General features: G+C 45.6%; 1 protein-coding gene across 1 annotated transcript in view; it reads right to left on the reverse strand.

Annotated features, from left to right (window-relative positions):
• SMPD3 (sphingomyelin phosphodiesterase 3) overlaps positions 1–10,617 on the reverse strand; it is a 35,325-nt gene extending 24,708 nt beyond the window's left edge. The window contains exon 1 of the mRNA XM_063437592.1: positions 9,045–10,617. Coding sequence (XP_063293662.1) covers positions 9,045–10,373 — 1,329 coding nt within the window. The 5' untranslated portion in view covers positions 10,374–10,617. The remainder of the gene's footprint in view (positions 1–9,044) is intronic.
• Between the last annotated feature and the right edge of the window lie 14,468 nt (positions 10,618–25,085).

Here is a 25,085-nt window from a genome sequence, read left to right on the forward strand (position 1 = left end):
CCCAAGTTCCCCAGATAACCAACCTAGCCCAGGAGACCAGGTGAATAAACAACAAGTCAGTCAAACCAACAAACAACAAGGGGAGGGAGAAACTGGGAGGGAAATATTCGCCTCCTGTCATTAATAAAATTAAGATTATAGTTACACTAAAGCTAGTATAATCTACAATTTTATAGCATGACAGGAGGCTTCATATTTGCCGTTTTAACACTCGGACAGCAAAGACCAAAGAAACACAATCCGCCGTACCAACCTAAACTCTGCGAAGATAGCTCCTCGTAAACCGGCAGGAAAGCGTACAATGTCTTGGAGAAAAACGCTCGCCATGTCGGACTGAAGTAAACCGAAAAAACCTATACGCCCCGCCAATGCCAACCACAACCAAGCGGTACATGAAGGGCGAGAAAAAGGGAAGAACCATTTAAACAAACGGTGACGTTGAACACCGCCTAAAGGTGGGAGCACTACCAAAGTAATAATATGACCCTCGGGTCCAACTAAGGCTGATGGACAACTAAGGTCCGAACCACCGAACCCCTCTGAAAGAAAAAACAAGGTATAATAACTGAAATAAATCCAAAATCAGTGAATGGACAGAACCGGACAGAAACCACCATAGGAGCATGACAAAAATGCGTGTACCCCCTGGGGAGATGAAGACCCATCCTCAGGAACTCTAAGCAGAGCGAGGCCCGCTGACAACAGTCATACGCACTACCTAATCTAATTGATATGGCAGTCCCCGGTAATAAAGTGACCAAACAATACCCGATCCCTGTAAAAGCGGTAGCAAAATTAGGAGATCCGTACCAGACCCAACTATGTCAGGGTCGCCATGCAGACCAAAGTCTCACAATCCCCGAGATCAAATGAGCAAGGGTCCAGGGAATCCAGGAACTGCAGACAGAGGCACCTGTAGAAAGGTCCTGAGACCAAACAAATGGAGGAGACTCGTCCGCGTCTCCGTGTCGAACAGTCCTTGAGGGAAGCGGCCATCACTGTGCAAACGGGTCCGTCATCCAGCCTTACTGGTCGGGGCCTGATGGGTCCTCCTCCGTGGACTAAAGTGTTGACTCCGGGTCCTCCCAGAGAAAACTATTCCATACATACGGGAAACTCGGGCAGTGGAGAGCATAGGAGGCACCCCCCTTGCGTCCAATCCGCCCTCCAGGACTCCATTCCTTGAGATGTAGAGGAGGTCGATATTTCCCTGGTTGAAAAAAAAAAACCAAATCCAGGGACTCTAACCAGGGAAAACGCAGGGAGCGTCTGACCTTTCGGTCTGGGAGGTACCTCGCAGGGGTTCCGGCAAGCCCGTCCAGGTAGACCGTACAGCAAGATGTCCTATATCGATGAAGAGTTGCGTCCGGGTCCCAACGCGTGGAAAACGAGAAAGATCTCTTCAGATAGTTCTGGTATTCCTGAATGTCCTCAATTCCTCCCAACCTGCCAACCAGGTTGTATTGTCGCCCAAATGACTGATGCACAAGATACCTATCTCACCAGGGAGAAAATAGAGGCCACCTTACCAGAACTGGGCCCCGCGGTCCCTAGAAGTTTCTTGAGGGCCGCGTCTAATTCAAAGTAACTAATGAATATACATTCAATCGTAGACTCGTGCCGGGACTCCGAGGGGCTCGGATCCCTTTATCCCAAGCACCTCCAGCGGTCCAAATTGCGTTTAGGATAGGGTCGTCTGCCACCCCAGACTCGGGGGCCCCGTCGAAAGTGGAGGCAAGTGTGAAATTCCGGGTCAAGGGTCCAATCCCCTATAAAAGGTACGGGTTGGAGCTGAGATAAGCCTCCGTCAAGTATTTCCATGTAAAATAGGACACCTCTTATACTTCCTCGTATGTTCTGCTAGCACAACTCACTCGTGTAGCGGAGAACAATCGGCTTGCCAGTGCGGACTTCATAGTATAGGCACTGGAGTGGGGTGCTCTCAGGATCTCCTGAATACTAGACAGGTGCTTAACCAGCAAAACTGCAGTGCCCCATCGGGGTCTAAGTCTGGGTTTGCGGCTACTCTGTTCGGGAGCCCGACTGGGAATACCGCTCGAATTATCCTGCGGGCTTCTCAAGCCAGCGGTCTACGGGCCCATAAACGCAACGATGGTGCTAGGTGATCGGGCAGAGACCATTCCAAAGAAACCAGGTGAGCAATGGATCGAGGGTCGAACAGGGGTTCGTTTAAGGCGATCCACGTGACGACCTCTTCTTCCAAGGACGTCGGGGCCCCTGTTCTGCATCTCATGGTGCCACTAGGGGCCGTCATCATAATCCACACCCCCATCGTCCTCTCCCTCCGAGAGGAACTGGTCTGCCCGCCATTCAGCTAGGGCGGCCATGGTGGGGGGTTACGGGGACCTTCACCCCTGCGCCACATCGGCAGTGTCGTCTGGCCGTCAAGGTCGATCATATCAGGGCTAGACACTTCTCCGGAGTCTAATCTTTCCGGGCGTCTGGTTCCGGGCCTTCACCCTACCCGTAGTGCTTATGCGCCCTTGCCTGCTCTCCACTCAGAGAGTCTGACTCCTCCAAGTCGTCTGCCTTTTTAAGAAGGCGGTCACTGCCGCGTCCGGTGGTCATAGCCTCCCCCGCGCCATATAGGCAGAGCCATCTGGCCAATTGCAGAGGGGTTAGCCGCTCCTCAGAGTCTTATCTTTCCGGGAGCCTGGTTCAGGGCATTCACCCTTCCAGTAGCGCTCATGTGCACTTGCCTGCTCTCCTCAAGGAGAGTCTGACTAATTCAAGTCACTGGTTCAGGGCCTTCACCCTTCCAGTAGCGCTTATGTGCCCTTGCCTGCTCTCCTCTAGGAGAGTCTGCCTGCCGTTTTAAAGGTGGGCCCTCTAGCGTTACGCTCCTGATAAGCTTAAGGGAGGACCTTGGCTAAAGCCTAATTCCACGGAGGCGGTCACTGCCATAGTAGTCATTGTCTGCGCTGTTAACCCGGATAAGGGTTCTCCTGTGCAGCGGTCCCAGGCAAAGCGACCTCAAGGAGTATAGAGGACAAGAGTCACCGGCAGGGAGATAGGGGCATCACCCCATTTAGTGACCGAGGCAAGTTGAGCAGCGCATGCAATGCACAAGCGTGAGTATGTGGCAGTAGGCTTGGCATGCAGACATTCTGGCACAGACAGCACAGGCCAGATCAATGGGGGACAGACAAAGCAGGCCAATCAGTAAGGCACGGACAAAGCCGGCCAAGTCCTGGGGCACAGACAAGTCAGGACCTTCAGAGATGTACAGGTGAGGAACTGCGCATTCCATTCTTCCGATAAAATGTACCTTTCGCTAAGATGTACATAACACTTCTTCAGATTATTAGCACATAACATATTTCTGTGTAACTGTAATTAACACTCTTCTGTGTAACTGTACATAACACTCTTCTGTGCAGCCGTACATAACATCCTTCTGTGTAAACATACAATACGCTCTTCTGTGTAACCGTACCTAACGCTCTTCTGTGTAACTGTACATAACACTCTTCTGTGTAACTGTACATAACACTCTTCTGTGTAACTGTACGTACATTCTTCTGTGTAACAGTACATAACATTCTATGTAACTACATAGTATATTACTGTGTAACTGTACATAGCCTTCTTCTGTGTAACTCTACATAGCATTCTTCTATGTAACTGTACATAGCATTCTTCTGTGTAACTGTACATAGCATTCTTCTATGTAACTGTACATAGCATTCTTCTGTGTAACAGTACATAACATTCTATGTAACTACATAGTATATTACTGTGTAACTGTACATAGCCTTCTTCTGTGTAACTCTACATAGCATTCTTCTATGTAACTGTACATAGCATTCTTCTGTGTAACTGTACATAGCATTCTTCTATGTAACTGTACATAGCATTCTTCTGTGTAACTGTACATAGCCTTCTACTGTGTAACTGTACATAGCCTTCTACTGTGCAACTGTAGATAACGCACTTCAGTTAAATAGTGCCTGACACTCCGTAAATAGTGAACTTGCATATTGAGTACACCTGTAGTCAGGGAACTCACCAACTGAGTTACCTCCATTGGTCAATATGATAAAACAGAGCGCTGCAAGCAATCATCTGAACAAACAAAAATGGGGGGGGGGGGGATGATGAGTATAAGTGCACCCTTGAGGGGTTGTGCACAGCTCTATATAGCATGCCTGTGATCTATATCATCCACTATAGTCCCCAGTAGCCTAACTTGCCAGCCACATGGGGCACAAAGCCAGGACAGCCTGAGGGTGCAATGCACCCAAGCTGAGTGCCAGTCAAAGCTACAGCACATGTGCCTACCATCGACGGAACTAATGCGGTAAGTCTGGTAACTGGCCGGCCCCGCCCCCACCCGACCACGCGGTCGCGGGGAAGTGGATGCTCGGGGCCGCCGCACTGCATGGGAAGGTAGCCCCCCCCCACCCACACTGTGGGAGTAATTATACCGCGAGCGGAAGCGTGGGTCGGGTGGGGTGTGGAAGCAGAGGATCTCGCTCGGCGGATGGAGCTGGCGGGCGGGATTCAACACGTGGGACTGCCAGAGTCTTACTCCAGGGTCCCGGCGGTCGGCAACGGAAAGCGGTCGGAAGACCGCTTTCTGGCGGCCGCAAAATGGACGAAAAGTGAAGGGGGCAAAGCCACCCTGAAAAGGTAGAGGGAGGGAAAAAGGAAACCCCCCCCCCCCCCAAACCCAAGAAAAAAATGATCCCCAGACAGGGGGGCCCAAAACAGGAAAATGCTGAAAAGTCATAAGAGAAAATACATCCCTACAGCAAAAAAGTAGGGACAGAAAAATACAATCTAAATAAATAAATGATAATGGCAGTAGGAAGGTAAACACATTCTAAACAAATAAATCCCTGCAGCCATGAGAAGGTAGATGCAGAAAAAGAGAGTAAATCAATCAAGCAATCACTACAGCACTAAGCAGGTAGGTGAAGAAAATACAGATAGCTAAATGAATCAATCACTAGAGCACTTAGAAGGTAGATGCAGAAAATACAGTATAGCTAAATAAATCAATCCCTACAGCACTAAGTAGGTAGATGCAAAAATACCCTCTAAACAAATAAATCAATACAGTAATAAACATATAAATACAGTAAAATATCCATAACCACCCATATAAACAGGAGGCAGTGGTACTCTGACCTGTACTGTCTGCGGAGCAGCAAAGAAAGAGGAAATAGTTAGTTGGGAGAAGCCTTTTATAGATTCATGATTTTTTTTGTCTCTGGTGTTTTTATCTCTATGTTAATGTGCTGCTGTGGAGTGAAAATGCTATAAAATTCTAGGAGATCCATGCACAATTTTACCCAGTACACATTGGCTGGGGAGGGATGGATTGTGACTTTCTCGTTTTGTTGCAGGTATTTTATTTTGTTTATTTTATCCCTTGCTTGCTAGGGCTGAAAGGTAAGTATATCGCACCTTTTAAACCCTCACACAGTGGAGCCGACAATAAATAATGTCGTAATAAACTATATCGTTAGAAATACGCGTTTGTAATTCTAATGCTATAGTGTTCCTTTAAAATAAAAGACTGTACAGCCTAGTTGTGTATTATATGGTAATCAATGTTTACACATTAACTATTTGGACCAAGGCATTTCTAACCAAGGTCTTTTTGTCACTTTTAGCATGTGTTTATTCTATAACTTTACCCTGCTGAAGTGGGTCAATACAGATATCATTTTTGTGACATTACAATATTAATTATGAATAAAATATTACATATAAAATATTACAAAGGTTTTACACCTCATTTCTACACAACAAGTGCAACAAAAAAAAAGTACATCACTCAAATTAGTCCTGTTTGTTAAATTGCCCAATATGACTAGGATTTCATTTAATGTTTGGACATTTTAAAACAAGGAGTGCATTATGGTTTTAAAGCAAAAACTTTGCAAAGCTTGGCATGTTGAGATTACAACTTTTATAGTAGTCACAGAATCCAAAAAGTTACACAAAAATATACATTTCTAAAAAGTGATTTATTTCGGGTAATTCACAGACCACGTTTGTCCCACTACTGTAAACTCTCCATATTTGTATTCTGCTATTATTCTCAAGTAAAATAATACCCCAAATGTATATTTTTCCCCCTAATCTTGCCCTTAATCCAACACCATAATGCTATGCTAATCCTAATCCTGCCCCTAATCCCACCCACTAGGGATTCCCTCTACTGACAGTATGGACATCAGCAGAGGATTTCCCCAGCTATTCTGTGAGCACTCTGTACTGTGTGATTTCAGCATAAGAGGGAGATTTTCATATGGAGGGGTGAGAATTAAATTAGGAAAAGGTGGACAAACATGAGTTGTACACATTCCAAAATATTTTCTTTAGTTTCTGTAGAAGATAGGACGCCAAGGCCCAAAAATGTCAACCATCGCTGCCTTAAAGGGACACTATTGGCACCCAGACTACTACTTTTCATTGATGAAGTATTCAAATTGGGTGCAGTGTCCCTGTCCCCTTAACACTGCAATCTAAAACACTGGCGTTACAGAAAACCGCAATTTTTATATTGCAGTGTTAAGACTGCCTTTAGTGCTTCCTGTTCTTTGACAGAGTTTGATTCCATGAAACAACGCTGGACGTCCAGCATCTTCAAATCCCTCTTAAGGGATGTATTTTAGGTTCCCTCTTAGGGCTGATGTCAGAGGAGGCAATGATGAAGTCAGTGCTGAGGGACCATCGCGCTGCGGGCGCAAGGGAGGGGAGCAGAATAACACAGTGTTAGGAATTAAAGCATTCACATCTGCGGCACTTTTTTTAAAATTTTTATAATCCTTCTCCGTTTCATCGTAGCTAGAGAATTACGGCTTTGTTTAGAACCATAGTATTTCTTCTGAATATCCAATTACCATGTCCCTTTCTTTATATGGTCTATGTAGGATAATCCGCTCACAGTCTACAGCACTGCCGACAGAGTCAATATAATAATTTAGTGGCACCCAAGGGAATGTGTCTTCCTGCAGAAACATTGTCAGTGTCTTTTTTCTGCATTAATAAGCTACATAACTTCCATAACTTACTAAATGCAGATCCCCCTGGACAGATTGATTGCTGTGTCTACTGGAGTTAAATTCATTGTGCACCCCATATAAACATTACTGTGTTGAGTGTCCATCTATCTGCCATTCCCGTGTGTGTATGGGGGGACGGGGGAGTTAAACATGGAAGGCAGTAAACAGAAAAAGCTGTAGTAAACAGAATTCAAGTTAACCCTTAGCGGCACTAAAAGGTCTAGATGGTTTACATCGGTGTTTAAACAAAGAGAGCTTTTAGCTTTATTCCCATTTATGTCCTAAAACATTTCAGGAGAGTAAAACATATATGGTATAAATTGGGCTTGAAAAAAGCCCACCTTGGGATATCGATAGTGACCGGATTAAGGGATTTAATCATAAATCAGATCAAGACCTCACCTCCCCGCCTCTGAGTGACATCTAGGATCAGTTAAGAAGCGTCAGTGGGAATGGAGACATCTTTATCACTATAGAACAACTTGTCTGAGACTTGAAGGATTTGCACGGAATATGATAGACTGTGTAGTCTGGCTGTCTGATCAATAATGGCTCATTTGTCGTTTTAAATGAATTTCTGTGAGTAAAACTGGCCATATTAAATTACAAACTCTTCCTTTCATAACAAGGCTTTAGAAAAAGACATTAAGGGTTAAAGCATCTTTTGTTTTTTTTCACTATGGCGAGTAACCTCCAGCATACAATGATCATAAATTATCATTCCTTGTTCCAGTTGTACATGAAGTCATACCTTAAATTGGGCAAATGCCCCAGAATTATTCTGGAACTTCGTTTTAGACTTTGATATTCCTTTATGGCCTGTTTTCAACCTAATGCATAGCCACCTTCATAGAACTAAAAAGATAGGTCTTTGTTTTGAAATAAATTTGTGCGTCTTTATACTGTTCCCAATTTATGACCCAACAACAGTTTTGACCATTTTGTGAAGCCTCAACGCTTGACAGATTAAGGAGACAGGAGTTGAGGCTCCATAGTCAAGTTTGGCCAGAAAATCATCTTTGCATACACTTTTGGTTACAGTCTTCCTAACCACCTTTGATTTTGCCATTTGATGTCTTTTTACAACCTCCCCACTTTGTCAGCTGTCTTCAATCCATACCCTTCTCCAAGTACCTATCTTTTCTCAGCCCATCATCCACATAACTATGTTACCCAGCACTGTTAATCATGGAACTTCTCTCTAAGTGCATGCTTGTATGCCCATTTCACCCTGTGTAGATCACCAGTCTTTGTCTATCACAGAAGCTTTCCTGCACTCTCTGGTCACACTAATTGTATCTGTATAAAATTCCCATCTGAAATAATCGTAAGGCCTCTCCCACACTGTCTGGCTGCATCCATGATCCATGTATGAACACCATATGTCTTCAGGTCACTCTCCTGTTTCTCTATATAAAATGTTGCCGTAATAAGTGAGTAGAGCTATAAACTTTGGGCAGACTAGATGGGCCAAATGGTTCTTATCTGCTGTCACATTCTATGTAACTCGGGGCTCTTCCCTCATCAACCCCTTTTTTCCCTTCTTTTAGTGTGAGTCCTCTAAACATCCTTATTACCCACATCAATTCACCTCTTGTATGCTAACACTCTACTTTTACTCAAACTTGTCTCAAATTTCTGTTACTATCATCACAACTTATTGTTTTCCTTTGTTAAGGACAATTCTTTCACTTCTTTTTAAACTTGTATGTTGTCAGATGTGTATATATTGATTCACAGTACAGCTATATATAGGGTCTGGTAAGAACCACAAACATTCAGATTAAAGAGCCATGAATAATGATTACAGGGATCAATTATGTCTATTACAATGAACAGTGCTACTTGGAATGTTCTGCTGCATCAACATTTGAATCCCAATCAGGATTTTGATAAACTGTTTACACTGACATAGAACAGTGGCAATATTCCCTGCTTCTGTATGATAAATATGGAATTTTTAACATTGCTATGCATTGTACATGACACAGACCAGTGTCTCACCTTGATGAACAGAGCTCCCTTGGCGGCCAGCGCGTCTATTCCTCTCCCGTTGGGATAACAGTGATAGGTAGCATCCAGGATAGGGTAGCGGCTAGCAAACATGAGCCCACTGTTCAGGAACTTAAAGCTGCAGCACCCGTTGCAACTGTAGACCCCCACATCATACAACACATACTCAAAATAGTAGTGCAATTGTTCTTTCAACTTCTCTGCGGCCCGTTTGTCAAACACTTCTTGAAGACATAGGAAGTCCAAGTTGGCTGGGAAAAAGGCAGAAATCTCATGGTCCAGGATGTCATCTGTATGCTTCTTCTTGCGAGCTGTAGCCTTCTTAATAATGGATGCCTTGTACAGAAGCTTGTTGTTGATAGCACTTTGGTCAGTAGCTCCATCTGCCATTCGGACCTTGACAAGGGATTCCCTTGAGGTTGTACAACTGTCTAAACTCCCACCATCCCCTTCCTTGTGTTTATGATTAGAGGTTGGGCTTTTTTGAAGGTCTGGTTCTGTTTCAGCCAAGCATGCCACATTGACATGCCCACTCATACCATCATTTTCTGTGTCGGAGATGTGGCCACTATCCTCCCCACTAATGCGAATGATACATGGACTGTCTTCCCCTTCACCCATGTCCCCTCCATTCTTTCCATCCCGACCTTCTTCACTGGTGTTCTCTCCAGAGTTATCACCTTTGTATTCCATAGATGTGGTTCTCTTCATACCCATGTTTACTGCACGGTGGGTCACCTCACTTCCTTGCGGAGATACCAGGCTACTGAAACTGGCAGCACTGATAGAGGTGTTGGTGGGAGAGTCTATGTATATCTTGATTTGTGGTCTACTAGCTCCATTGCGTATCCTCCTCCCAATCTCTTTTGCCCTAGCCTGTGTGTTGAAAAGATTGGTAAATCTTGCTAATGAGTCAGGCAAGAGGCAAACATTGGCAGATCCGAAGCAGAAACTTTTTCCGCTTCCTGTTGCTCTCCATTCTGTTAACAGTTTGGCTCCACTAGCACGAGCTTTGTCCTGTAGTCTGGAATAGATATATGGTCTGCGGGCAGCCTGGAGAGGTGACCAAACCAGGAAGCCAATAAAGGCAAAGGGTAGAGAGGAAATGAGTAGCGCCAAGTATATTGGAGTAGTTATGACAATACAAAGGGCCTGGAAGTAACAAGGATCATCAGATCGCTGGCGTTTCTCGTAGGTGGTAGGTAAAAATGAAGCAAGGAGCCGATCTCCCAGCCAGAAACAGGGAAAAATCAGTGCCCAAGATAGGGAGTGGAGGAATGACAGGAAGCTGCTGGGAAAGGGGGCCGTGTACAAAACCATCTCAGCTCAGTTGTGACCACTTTGTGGGAACCTCTGCATGATGTCACTCTTGCTGTACGATAGGAATGAAGGGGGTAGAAGGCGAGACACACCCCCAACCCCCCTCCCAAACGGAGTTTAAGTGTTACTGGTAAGTATCACCTTGACATGTCACCAGAGCAGGAGATGTGTTTGGGGACAGGGAAAGCTTCTGTCCAGATCAGTGTCATTGCTTTCTTCAGACTTCCATGTTTAACACATCCACTGGAAATCCTGCACAGAGGAAAACAAAATTGGAGAATTTTTAATTCGATTTTAATTAAATTTCACACAGGCAGCTAAAACTTACTAAGTAATAATAGAAATCAATTTACAAAATTTATTCCAGCAATAACAATCACTCAAAAAAATAATGGCATACCATGGAATATATACCAGCTCACAATCAATCCGTGTTTGGATCCTAAACATTTAGGTAGACATTAAACTAGAAGCACTAAACACAAAAATACACATCACAAGAAAAGGGCGGTTTTATTAAATTTTTCACACTACCCAATTTACAACTGAATTATATGCAAATTAACACAAAAATCAGAGTATAAATTAAAGTGTCCTTTGAGGATCTAACAAATGGAGGACACAAGGCATCCTTAAAATGACAATAGATTGATCCACTCACACATGTGACCCTTGCATTATGGGTAAATAAAGTTCAACTAGAGACGTGTTATATCATAAGACAGAATTGAAAGTTGGTATTGGGGTTTGGGTTCTCTCAATATTAGGGCAGCACCAGATATACATGTGTCGATCTGTCCACGATTGGTGGCAGTTATATTTTTACGCAGCAGCTGCTGTCCTTAACTCAGCACCCATGTTATTAGTGATATGCTGGGAGAAGAGCTGGGGAAAGAACTGCACTTTCTACCTCAACATCCCCTCTCCTAGCAAGTCATTATCAGGAAAGGGGATAGGCAGGGTCGGCGCGTCCATAAGGCGGCACATGTGGCCGCCTTAGGGCATACTGGCTCTGGTGTGCAAGATTCAAGTAAGGGAGCACAGCACTTGTGGCTCATTCCAGTCACTCAGTGTAGGGTGGCCGAGCTGAGCAGACCGCAGTACAGGACCTTCTGTTTCCTGTACCCAGCCGGACTGACAGTCGGGAAGGGAGGGGAGAGGAACACTAAGGGACAGGAAAAGGATGGGAGAGGTGCACTAGAAGGGACATGAAGGGGAGAGGAACGCTAAGGGGCATGGATGGGGAGAGAAACACTAAGTGACAGGTAGGGGAGAGGAACACTAAGGGACAGGTAGGGGAGAGGAACACTAAGGGACAGCTAGGGGAGAGGAACACTAAGGGACAGCTAGGGGAGAGGAAAACTAAGGGACAGCTAGGGGAGAGGGACACTAAGGGGCAGGGAGGGGAAGGGAAAGGAAAGGAGAGGAACACTAAGGGACAGGGAGGAGGGAGGATCCCAGTTAGGGACAAGGAAACGACTAAGGGATATGGAGAAGATCTCTAAGGGACAGGGACGAGGCAGAAGCGACAGAGAAGGGAGAGAGGGCACCTCTAAGGGACAGAAGGGGAGAGAGGAGACCACGGACGGGAGGGGGAGGTGAGAAGACCACAAAGGGAGGGAGTGGAGAGGAGACTACTAAGGAACCTGAGGGGAGGGGAGACCATTAAGGGACAAAGGCGGAGTCAAAGAGATCACAAAGAAACGGGGAAGGGTTGAAAGAGTTACACAGAGGGACCTTGTGGGGAGAGAGATACATAAAGGGGCCTGAGTGGGAAGAAAGACACACAGAGGGACATGAGGGGTGAGAAAGACACACAGATAGGCCTGGAAGTGAGAAAGACACAAAGAGGGACCTGTGGGGGGGGAGACACACAGGGGGGCTAGGGTTGAAAGAGACACACAGAAGGACCGGGGGGGGCATAGAGAGGGGACTATGGGGGTGCGTAGACACACAGAGGAGCTGGAGAAGGGGAAAAGGAAACACACAGAGGGGCTGGGGGTGAAAGAGAAACACGCAAAGGAGCTGAGAGGAATAAAAGACACAAAGGGACTGGGAGCGAGGGAGAAACCAAAAGGGGTTTGTAAGAGATACACAAGGGAGGTTTAAGACACACAATGGGGAAAATAGGGGATATGATACACTGAAGTGGGTAAGACATTTAAAAGAAGGGATAAGAAACACAAAGGGGGGTTAGAAAGCATCCAGGTGAAGATGCTTTGGAGGGTGGGGGGTGGGGAGGGGCACCAAAATGCATCTTCGCCTGTGTACCCAAAAATTCTTGCATCGGTCCTGGGGATAGGTTAATGTAGAAAACTGTAAATGCTGCCTGGGAGTGTAACTCTCCTGTATATGTCCTGGATGATTAGGGGACCCTGTATTTCACAGAAAAGGCTTTAGCAAACGTCTGTACTGATGGAAGTAGATTCAGGTCCTCTCCCGTGCTAGAGAAAATCACATTTCTGGGGATCTCTTAAAATTAAGTGGAGAGCAATTGGAAAGGGTTACAGACAAAGTTATATTCCACTCCTAATGCCCAGGGATTTACATTCGTATCCCAGATATCAGCACCCATATCCGAATTGCACATCTACAAAAACTGATGTGTTTCTTTTAGTCATTTGTAAAAGGTACCAGTATTAGGTACCGTGGTAATCCCACAAGCTTTTACAGATGTAAGAAGTCAGGAATGTTAGAGATAATGTATGCCGCAGTGAAAAAAAAAAAAGAACTGTCACTTTTGACATCAAAGCTGCGTACTGATTGTCCTTTTTGGGAATACAAGAATAATTAATTGTGGGTTACTGGGCAGAAGATATTACTTAAAAGAGACTAATGACAGTCTCAGGTCTGCTACAAAGAGAGTTAAACAGCAATGTCGTAACTCTTCCACTTAGACACCTGAACCTCTGTGAATACGCTACATTCTGCTTTCCTATATAGCCTACTTTTCACGTTATAGTTTAGAACTCAGCGTTTAGTGAATAAACCCCATTTACAATCATATTGGCAACATTGTTAAGGTGATGGAATAATTTTATCTTTCCAGGACTGGGATGTGTTTTGAAGATTTTTTTATTTTTTTGGGTACATGACACAGTAAAAAACAAGCGATCATACATAAGCATTGGATACATGAATAAAAAGGGGGGGGGGGGGGGGCATTGCAGAATGGCACTGGGGGAAGGGGGTCTGAAGGAAGATAATCTAGCAGAGAATAGTTATGTTGCTTGCTGTTTAATCATAAAATACAAGATATAAAGTGAGAAAAGGGGAAGAAAATACAGATGCTGGGTGAGAAATAGGGTGTAGCCAGTCAATGGAGTCAAAAGGAGAACTATGTGGGGATCACTAAACCAGGAATAATGGAAATTTAAATAACCTATAAGGCACCCAGACCACTTCATCTCAATGAGGGTGTCTGTGTGTTTTTGTTTTGTGTGCAGGTGAGTACAGAACATTGCCAAATGCCACAACAGCTTAAATATATATATATACACACACACACACGCACGTTAAACAGTAGCATGAGTAACTGCACATTTTTTTGTTATATGAACAAGCTTATCGGATGCGATATACAATTAATAATCAAGCTTACATGTCATATGTCAGGGAGTAGAGAACGAGAGAGGTAAATAAAACAGGCTATGCTTACTGACTAGATGGTTAGTCGTGGTAATAAAGCAATAGAATGAAAGCATAATCATCAGGCTAATTCTTAAAGGAGAGATATAGTACAGGAGTCCACCACGATGTAAGTGTGGGTGATGCTCATGTTGGTGGCTTCACCACAGTGCGCCTTCATCCGATTCCCAGTGTGAGGGGGGATTGCAGAGCTCTCGGTAGGAGATTCCCTGCCAGTGGAGTTTCGCCCTTTAGGAGTGCTGCTTGTGTATGCTCACCACACTGCCGCGTGAGCCGCCACTGATAGGAGCCGCCATCTTGAGAGGCCGTGGGAGTCAGTGCCCCAGCGCCTTGGGCCTTTTCCCGGCTTCCCACTGCAGCATGCCCTGTGCGCCCAAAATGACCAGCATTCCGGTACCTTCCCGGCGTCTGCCATGTAAGTAGAGGGCCTCGTAGAGCAGGCACACTGCGTGGAGCTCTTGATGGTGCGTCAGCACCTTGTAAGCAGGTAGGTCACTCTGGAGCTTCAGGGCAAGCTGGTACAGACGTTTGTTCACCGTTAGTGGAATTACCCCGCTTTTCCTCCATTGCTGCCAGAAATTTTGCAAAGAGAAGGTCTAGCTTAGCCAGGAACGCTGTAACAAAGGGATAAGCTGAGTCTCAGGTGGCATTCGTCGCCATCTTGAGAGCCACGCTTTGTCTCCGCACTCAGCAGCACTAAGGTCGAGGTGTAGCGTTACGTAGTCTCCTGGGAGTGGGATGACCCCCACCGGTCAGGAAGGAGGGAGGAGGCAGTAGTCTGCTTTATTCAGCAGGAATCAGCACTGGTAGAGCGGCCGTCTGTCCAGCACCTATCCCACTCGAGGGCCACAAAAGCAGCTCACATGCTGTTCAGACCGAAAAGGTTCCGTGTCTGGTATCAGTGAGTTCAGCACAGTCTCTGTTCTGCAATAGAGTGTTTTCTGCTTTAAAAACTGCAGACTGGCTGTATTTATTTGCTTAATTATCAAGCTAGGCTCAGGAGCTCACTTAGCACACGTCCTCTCAGCTATCCAGTAAGGCTCCACCCCCGCAGTGGCCTTTTAAGTTTAAATCCTACAATGTAAAACATTGCTGTTTAGTAGATACGGCAATGTTATGATAAAGGGTTAAACACACCTCTATTGCAGTCTTCCTTACATTCGCTTCCCTTGTGAGAACTGAGTCATACTCAGTTCTCAATCAAATGCTACTCACAAAGAGCATTCAATTCAAGCAGCACAGTGATTTGCAGCACATGCGCACTGACCTCCCAGAGTCCCTTATCGTTAAGCATTGGATGATCTTAGCCAAGGAGGCGGACTGGCCACACCTAAGCGGTGAGGAAGTAAAGGTAAGACAAACTCACCTTTTAGACCATCATGAAAGGCATGGGGATGTGGACCCTTAAATAGTGTAACAAGACTATACTACATGCCTGGACTGTTAAAATAACTGAACATAGCTGGAGTTATTGAAAAAATGGGTCGCAAGAGAATACTGAGAACGTGCAGCAACTGAAATAGCCTGCCCTTCGGTCGGTCACCGCTCAGTTCTCAAGCTGTTTTTTGCTCATCTTGTGCCATTACAGAGAGAACTTCTCTGAAACATATCAGACTGGTCCCACCCATACGGGCAGTCCAGATCCGAAATGCCAGCAAGTTCCCTCTGCACGAGAGACACAGCAACCCCAGACGATCTTTTCAGCCTTGTAAGGCATCATCAGTGAGGCATAGCTGATATCTCCCTAGGCACCGTGAGCAAGGGGTCCACGTCTGGATTATCCCTTAAACTTGTGGAGAGAAAAAATGGGTCGCAAGAGAATACTGAGAACGGGCAGCAACTGAAATAGCCTGCCCTTCGGTCGGTCACCGCTCAGTTCTCAAGCTGTTTTTTGCTCATCTTGTGCCATTACAGAGAGAACTTCTCTGAAACATATCAGACTGGTCCCACCCATACGGGCAGTCCAGATCCGAAATGCCAGCAAGTTCCCTCTGCACGAGAGACACAGCAACCCCAGACGATCTTTTCAGCCTTGTAAGGCATCATCAGTGAGGCATAGCTGATATCTCCCTAGGCACCGTGAGCAAGGGGTCCACGTCTGGATTATCCCTTAAACTTGTGGAGAGAAAAAATGGGTCGCAAGAGAATACTGAGAACGGGCAGCAACTGAAATAGCCTGCCCTTCGGTCGGTCACCGCTCAGTTCTCAAGCTGTTTTTTGCTCATCTTGTGCCATTACAGAGAGAACTTCTCTGAAACATATCAGACTGGTCCCACCCATACGGGCAGTCCAGATCCGAAATGCCAGCAAGTTCCCTCTGCACGAGAGACACAGCAACCCCAGACGATCGTTTCAGCCTTGTAAGGCATCATCAGTGAGGCATAGCTGATATCTCCCTAGGCACCGTGAGCAAGGGGTCCACGTCTGGATTATCCCTTAAACTTGTGGAGAGAAAAAATGGGTCGCAAGAGAATACTGAGAACGGGCAGCAACTGAAATAGCCTGCCCTTCGGTCGGTCACCGCTCAGTTCTCAAGCTGTTTTTTGCTCATCTTGTGCCATTACAGAGAGAACTTCTCTGAAACATATCAGACTGGTCCCACCCATACGGGCAGTCCAGATCCGAAATGCCAGCAAGTTCCCTCTGCACGAGAGACACAGCAACCCCAGACAATCGTTTCAGCCTTGTAAGGCATCATCAGTGAGGCATAGCTGATATCTCCCTAGGCACCGTGAGCAAGGGGTCCACGTCTGGATTATCCCTTAAACTTGTGGAGAGAAAAAATGGGTCGCAAGAGAATACTGAGAACGGGCAGCAACTGAAATAGCCTGCCCTTCGGTCGGTCACCGCTTAGTTCTCAAGCTGTTTTTTGCTCATCTTGTGCCATTACAGAGAGAACTTCTCTGAAACATATCAGACTGGTCCCACCCATACGGGCAGTCCAGATCCGAAATGCCAGCAAGTTCCCTCTGCACGAGAGACACAGCAACCCCAGACGATCGTTTCAGCCTTGTAAGGCATCATCAGTGAGGCATAGCTGATATCTCCCTAGGCACCGTGAGCAAGGGGTCCACGTCTGGATTATACCTTAAACTTGTGGAGAAAAAAAATGGGTCGCAAGAGAATACTGAGAACGGGCAGCAACTGAAATAGCCTGCCCTTCGGTCAGTCACCGCTTAGTTCACCAGCTTGAGTTCTGAGCGGGGACCCACCGAAGGGCAGGCTATTTCAGCTGCTGTCCGTTCTCAGAATACTCTTGCGACCCGTTTTTTTCTCTCCATAAGTTTAAAGGGTAATCCAGACGTGGACCCCTTGCTCACGGTGCCTAGAGAGATATCAGCTATGCCTCACTGATGATGCCTTACAAGGCTGAAACGATCGTCTGGGGTTGCTGTGTCTCTCGTGCAGAGAGAACTTGCTGGCATTTCGGATCTGGACTGCCCGTATGGGTGGAACCAGTCTGATATGCTTCAGATATGTTCTCTCTGTAATGGCACAAGATGAGCTAAAACCAGCTTGAGTTCTGAGCGGGGACCCACCGAAGGGCAGGCTATTTCAGCTGCTGTCCATTCTCAGAATACTCTTGCGACCCGTTTTTTTCTCTCCATAAGTTTAAAGGGTAATCCAGACGTGGACCCCTTGCTCACGGTGCCTAGAGAGATATCAGCTATGCCTCACTGATGATGCCTTACAAGGCTGAAACGATCGTCTGGGGTTGCTGTGTCTCTCGTGCAGAGAGAACTTGCTGGCATTTCGGATCTGGACTGCCCGTATGGGTGGAACCAGTCTGATATGCTTCAGATATGTTCTCTCTGTAATGGCACAAGATGAGCTAAAACCAGCTTGAGTTCTGAGCGGGGACCCACCGAAGGGCAGGCTATTTCAGCTGCTGTCCGTTCTCAGAATACTCTTGTGACCCGTTTTTTTCTCTCCATAAGTTTAAAGGGTAATCCAGACGTGGACCCCTTGCTCACGGTGCCTAGAGAGATATCAGCTATGCCTCACTGATGATGCCTTACAAGGCTGAAACGATCGTCTGGGGTTGCTGTGTCTCTCGTGCAGAGAGAACTTGCTGGCATTTCGGATCTGGACTGCCCGTATGGGTGGAACCAGTCTGATATGCTTCAGATATGTTCTCTCTGTAATGGCACAAGATGAGCTAAAACCAGCTTTAGTTCTGAGCGGAGACCCACCGAAGGGCAGGCTATTTCAGCTGCTGTCCGTTCTCAGAATACTCTTGTGACCCGTTTTTTTCTCTCCATAAGTTTAAAGGGTAATCCAGACGTGGACCCCTTGCTCATGGTGCCTAGAGAGATATCAGCTATGCCTCACTGATGATGCCTTACAAGGCTGAAACGATCGTCTGGGGTTGCTGTGTCTCTCGTGCAGAGAGAACTTGCTGGCATTTCGGATCTGGACTGCCTGTATGGGTGGAACCAGTCTGATATGCTTCAGATATGTTCTCTCTGTAATGGCACAAGATGAGCTAAAACCAGCTTGAGTTCTGAGCGGGGACCCACCGAAGGGCAGGCTATTTCAGCTGCTGTCCGTTCTCAGAATACTCTTGCGACCCGTTTTTTTCTCTCCATAAGTTTAAAGGGTAATCCAGACGTGGACCCCTTGCTCACGGTGCCTAGAGAGATATCAGCTATGCCTCACTGATGATGCCTTACAAGGCTGAAACGATCGTCTGGGGTTGCTGTGTCTCTCGTGCAGAGAGAACTTGCTGGCATTTCGGATCTGGACTGCCCGTATGGGTGGAACCAGTCTGATATGCTTCAGATATGTTCTCTCTGTAATGGCACAAGATGAGCTAAAACCAGCTTGAGTTCTGAGCGGGGACCCACCGAAGGGCAGGCTATTTCAGCTGCTGTCCATTCTCAGAATACTCTTGCGACCCGTTTTTTTCTCTCCATAAGTTTAAAGGGTAATCCAGACGTGGACCCCTTGCTCACGGTGCCTAGAGAGATATCAGCTATGCCTCACTGATGATGCCTTACAAGGCTGAAACGATCATCTGGGGTTGCTGTGTCTCTCGTGCAGAGAGAACTTGCTGGCATTTCGGATCTGGACTGCCCGTATGGGTGGAACCAGTCTGATATGCTTCAGATATGTTCTCTCTGTAATGGCACAAGATGAGCTAAAACCAGCTTGAGTTCTGAGCGGGGACCCACCGAAGGGCAGGCTATTTCAGCTGCTGTCCGTTCTCAGAATACTCTTGCGACCCGTTTTTTTCTCTCCATAGCTGGAGTTATTCGCATGTATATTGCATGAGAAATGCCATTACCAGAGAATGCAGCCGTTTGTATGATTCCACACGAATTCTTTGTGCTCTGAATAGGTGGCCGCCATTTCGGGACTTTGCACCTGTTAGCGGCCATTTTGCGCACGAACAGCGGTGTTTGCCTGTGAACGCGTGGAACTAAAAACGGATACGCAAACAGGCGAACACCGCTGAGACCTCCATGCGCCCAGAGCTTCGTGCTGGAACTACCGAACAACCGGCCGTTCGGTAGTTATACTTAACTTGATATGGGGATTCTAGCGACCATAAGGATTCGACTGGATGGCAGAGTTTTCATACCGTTTCGCCATGCGAACGAGGACCGACCGCAAGGCCAAAACTTATGGAACTATTTTCAGCTAGTTTGCCTGTGCGGTCGGTCAAAACTTTGGAACCAAATAACTCCCGAACCATTCATCCGAATGGGCTGATTTTCGGATATGTTGCTCCCCTGAATAAGAGCTATCAAGGTGCTTGTTTTTGGGGTACATCCAGAACTTGGATAAAAATGTGTACAGTATAATTATGTTAACTGCTATCTGAGGGGAGGGGATGTGTGGGTTGTACCATGTACATGATTGGTGATTTTATGCCTCCCCCTGGGTGTGTTCTTTTTGTATGCAACTGTAATAAAAAGCAGGCTGGGTATTCCAGTCCTCAGTTCTTCTTGACCCTTCAAAACGTAGGACCCTTTTCCTCGTCTCGTTCTTGGAAGGGGATTATTTGGGAATATTACTCTGCTCTTTTTACAGCTGAACCTGACTCTCCCTCTGGATATCGTGAATGGGATTATACCAGCTTTACTTTGACACAGCAGCTTGCAGGGAAAAGGACGTCACCAACGGCTGATACCCTCTCACTACCTGGGTAGCCGTTACAAATAGGTAGGAGAACAATATAGTGTTTTGAATGCATGTTTGTATTTTTACTGCTATAGTGTTCCTTTAACAAGGAATTAAAAATTCATGGCAAAAACAGCCAAAATGAAATAAGCTGATTTTGAGAACTTCTCCAATTTCAGCAATTTCTATCAAAAAATTGCGATTTTCTTGTCAATGCTCACCAATTCCCAAGCTAGCATTAGCCGTAGTTCATTTTTTTTCATTGCTATATTTCCTAATGTTGCAGGGAAGGATGAACAAACCATCACAAACTAACTGAAGTCCTGTGTCATTATTTGCGGATATCCAACGTGTCACACAATCGATTATATCCCTAGGCACTGTATAACAGGTACATGATTATATTAAAGCACAGACTTCAATAAAATAGATTTTTTTTTTTTTGGGCTCCGGAATATATCTTACACAAATGAAAAAGGAAAGAAAAGAAACCGGTACAGAAGCATTGTGATACCCAGCACCGATATACAACAGAACTTCCTTCTCAGGAGATGAATATACTGCATGCAAACGACCCATAACAATATCACAGTGTGGAACAAGGAATGATTTCTTGCACATAAACATGAAGTGTTCTCTCTCTGGGACTCCATTAACTCTCTTTTTAGTCACTGCTATTAATCTTTCCCAGGGCAGAACAATAACCATTATTTGCAGTGACAACTCTGTTGAAAGAGAGAAGAACAGATCAATTGTGCTTGGCACCAAAAAAAATAATACAAGTCTTCCAGGCTGAGCTTTGTTTGGGGGAGCCCGTTCCTGACGTCAGAACTTTAAAGGGACACTATAGTCACCAGAACAGCTACAGCTTAATGCAGTTGTCCTGTTGAGTATGGTCGGTTCCTTGCGGGCCTTTTTTCATGTATACACTGTCTTTTCGGTGTTTTCATTGTCCCTAGGGACACCTCCAGTGGCCACTCTTCAGACGGCCACTGGAGGCGATACCTGGGGCAGTGATTAACCTCCAGCGTCTCCACACTCTGCATGGAGACGCTGAACTTTCCTCATAGAGATGCATTGATTTAATGCATCTCTATGAGGAGATGCTGATTGGCCAAGTCGGGATTTGTCTCCATCCACATCCCGCCTCCTCTCCGATTTCAGTCAATCCAATGCTTTCACTATGTTGATGTCAGCAAGGAGGCAGATCGGAGGTGGGGCCAGCGCCTAAATAACAAGATTCGTTTTATTACCTTTTAAGTGGGGAAAGGAGAGGGTCAAGCCACCTAAATGCTGATTTTAACACTATAGGGTCAGGAATACATGTTTGTGTTCCTGACCCTACAGTGTTCCTTTAAGATGATATTTGGTTCGGTACAACAACCACAAAATTTAGTAGCCCAACACACTTTGTAAGGAGCCAGCGGGATTTGTAAATAAATAAATAAAAATGATATTTTTTGATAATGCGGATTATGATGTTTGTAATGTGATCTAAAAAGGTTGGTACTAGATGGTTTTTGGAATTGTCATGTAGATCAACAGATCAGTAGACCAGGGTTTGACAAACAATGGAATCAGAGCTGTTAAAGATGTTATTTTTGATTCTTAAGTTTTTATAGCTAATGTTCTAGTGTTCCCCTACCTATTTAGGCGTACAAACCCTTCCTCCTGCTGGGTTTAAAAGGTACTTTTAACTTACCATAACTGCCTCGCTCTGCTGGTCTCAACACTGCCCCCTTCCTGACTGGCAGAGATTATCAATAATGATGATCTCAGACAATCCAGTACTTCCCCATAAAGAAAATAGTGGACATGCACAGCAAAATATTGTATCAAACAAATACACTCTATGAGCAGATTTTGATTGAACAGAGTGTGGATTGGCTATTCAGCAGAGGCACCCTCTAGAGGCTGTCAGACCATTCATTAGAGATGTGTTTAACACTGCATTTATAACCTTGCCATGTCTACTAAAACAGCAATGTTTCAGACTGCAGGGCTAAAACTAAAGGAATAACGTATCCAGGACACTTTACTGTGATTTAGGAGTTTGGGTGCCTTTAGTAGTTCTTTAATTATTATTATTTTTTTATAATCTAAAGTTTAAGTTAATTTAAGTGTTTCAAATATAAACAAGACTGTCCCACCAAATCTGGGACGGTTGGAAGGTACAATACAGGGGTTGTAGACACTTCAGTGAATATCACTGGATAGCTTATCTGTGCCTTTTCAGTCATATGGATTGCTCTCAAGACCATGAATAAATTACCGGTAATTTACCAAAAAAAAAAAAAATACAATGCATATACCTTTCTTTTACAATCTTTACTGGAACATCGTCTTTGTCTTAGTAGAAATGCGAGGTAAATTGACTGTCACGCATTAAAAGACCTTGATTAAAGGAGCTACAGTGATGATACCAAACAGATACTACAAGTAGATAAACATATTATAAGAGGTTATGCATTTGCTAGTGTGATGGACTTTCTGCCACCTTCTAGTGATCCTTGTTGACCAGCCAACAGCCATGTAATTGTATACAGAAAAGCTGACCATCAGTGTGCCAATGAAAATGGTACAGGACACTTTTTGTGGTTGACGGCAAGATTCTGCCCTATGAAGGTAGAAATAGAGGAATATGTGCGTCTCAATATTAGCATTTATATAGTGCCAACATACTACGCAGCTCTTCACAATTATGAAAAGAGGATATTTAGAGCTGAAGAACACCCTACTCAAACAAGCTATGAGGATTTTGAGGTAGGTGGTGTATTGCCTAAGGACACATAATGGTGCGGTGGTCTGACCAGGATTCAAAACTGGGATGATGTTCTGATGGCTCTAACCAGCTGATATACGGGGTTTTTAAAGGCTGAAGAACTGAATTTAGGACGGGCTAGACCAGGATATGGACAAAGGTAATTCATGTTCTGTTATGTCCAGTTGAGGCAGAGGCAGGGCCAGATTAAGAGCGCAGTGGGCCTGGGGCTGACAATTATGATGGGGCCTAATTACAGAATTGTCACGGCCCCCAGCACGCTGCGAGGTGCGGTCGCACCAACGAACTGAGCTTACCTGCTCAGTGGTGAGTCGGGAGCCGCTCTGCCGCCACACAAATGCACGTTCTGCAGTCAGAGGCCAGAGGGATATTTAACCTAGGTTATTGCCCTGTCGTAGTTTTCGTTCCTGAATCCTAAGAGTGCGTTTTCTTGTCCTGTTTTTGATATTCCCATTATTTTGACCTTGACTATTCCTGACTATCCTGACTTGGCTTGTTAAATTGTGTTGTATATTTCTGGCTCCCTTGACCATTCTCTGTTTAACGTATTAGTCCGGGCATTCTAAGGACCGGTTTACGTTTTATCATTTTCTGTTCTGTCTATGTAGATGTTACATAGTTCTGCGTGCTGGACCACACTAGCAGTCATGACAAGAATCTTATCGACAATAGACACTAAAACAGTCATACCTCTCAAGCGTCAAGTATCTAATGGAGATGGTTTAAATCCATACCCCCTAACAGCAGTGTTCAGTGAAGCAGGAAGTCAATGGGGACACTGGGAGAAATGGGGACACAGACACTAGGGACACAGAGACATGGAGACAGAGACACTGTGAGCCATGGGGATACTAAGACACTAGGGACACTGAGACACTAGGGACACTGGCTGGGAGGCATGGAGACACAGACATGGAGACACTGGGAGACATGGGGAGACTAGGGACACTGAGAGACATGGGACACAGACACTGGGCGACATGGGGAAACAGACACTAGAGAGACTGGCTGGGAGACATAGGGACACTGGGAGATATGGCGACACTGAGACACTAGGGGGACTGTCTGTGAGACATGTGGACACTGGGAGACATGGGGACACAGACATTTGGGGACACTGGGAGACATGGGGACACTGATACACTAGGGGGACTGAGAGACAAGGGGACATAGACACTGGGAGACTAGGGGACACTAAGACAATAGGGAAACTGGCTTGGAGGCATGGGGACACTGTGTCCCATGTGTCTTGTGTCCCAGTGTGTCTCCCAATGTCCCCATGTGTCTCAGCATCCCCATATCTCCCAGTGTCCCCGAGTGTTTCAGTGTCCCCATGTTTACCAGTGTCCCCAAGCATCTCCCAGTGTCCCCTAGTGTCCCCATGTCTCCCTGCTGCCTTTCCCCCCCATCCTTCACTTCCCTGAGCTGTAGTCTGTCTCTGCAGGCTGGGAGCTGCTGTCTGGACTCTCTGTGCTGTGTAGCTGCTCCCCCGCGGATCAGTGAGTAGAGAGAGGCGGGGAGGGATATGCTGTAACTTCCTATCCCTGCCTCTCTCCACACACAGTGACCCCTACTGGCTGGTGCTGGTATTACAGAGTAATCTCCGTTTATACTGAGAAAAATACCTGCATTTGTATTGCCGGTATTACTACCGACACGGCCAAGCAGCCTCAAATACCAGCTGTTCCGGTAAAATACCAATCAGGTGGCAAACCTAAGAGTAGTGTGTGTAAAAAAAAAAAAAAAGTAAAAACATTTTTTTATTTTTTTAAATTAGCTTATTACATGGGCCTGGACCTGGGCCCGGGTCCGGAGCTGCAGCTCCATCAGCCCCTATGTTAATCCGGCCCTGGGCAGAGGCATTTAGAAGTCAGATGACCATGCTTGTTTTGACACTGCAGTTCTGGTAAGCAGTGCTTTTCTGATAGCACCGGGGTATCCTTGCTTTCCCAATCACACTGAAGTCCACAGCACACCATTACAAGAAGTTCCAGCACAATGTGAATAACGTGAAAAGATAATTAATGTAGGATGAAACCAGTTCCCCTGGCTTCTAAATATTGTCATCTTAACAGTGTACAGCAATGAATGGAGGAAGGAAACTGCCACCACTAGACCATAAAGCAAAGTAGGATCTTGACACTGGAGTATAGAGA

Source organism: Pelobates fuscus, chromosome 12 (genome assembly GCF_036172605.1).
Source record: "Pelobates fuscus isolate aPelFus1 chromosome 12, aPelFus1.pri, whole genome shotgun sequence".
In the NCBI taxonomy this organism is placed as follows: Eukaryota; Metazoa; Chordata; class Amphibia; order Anura; family Pelobatidae; genus Pelobates; species Pelobates fuscus.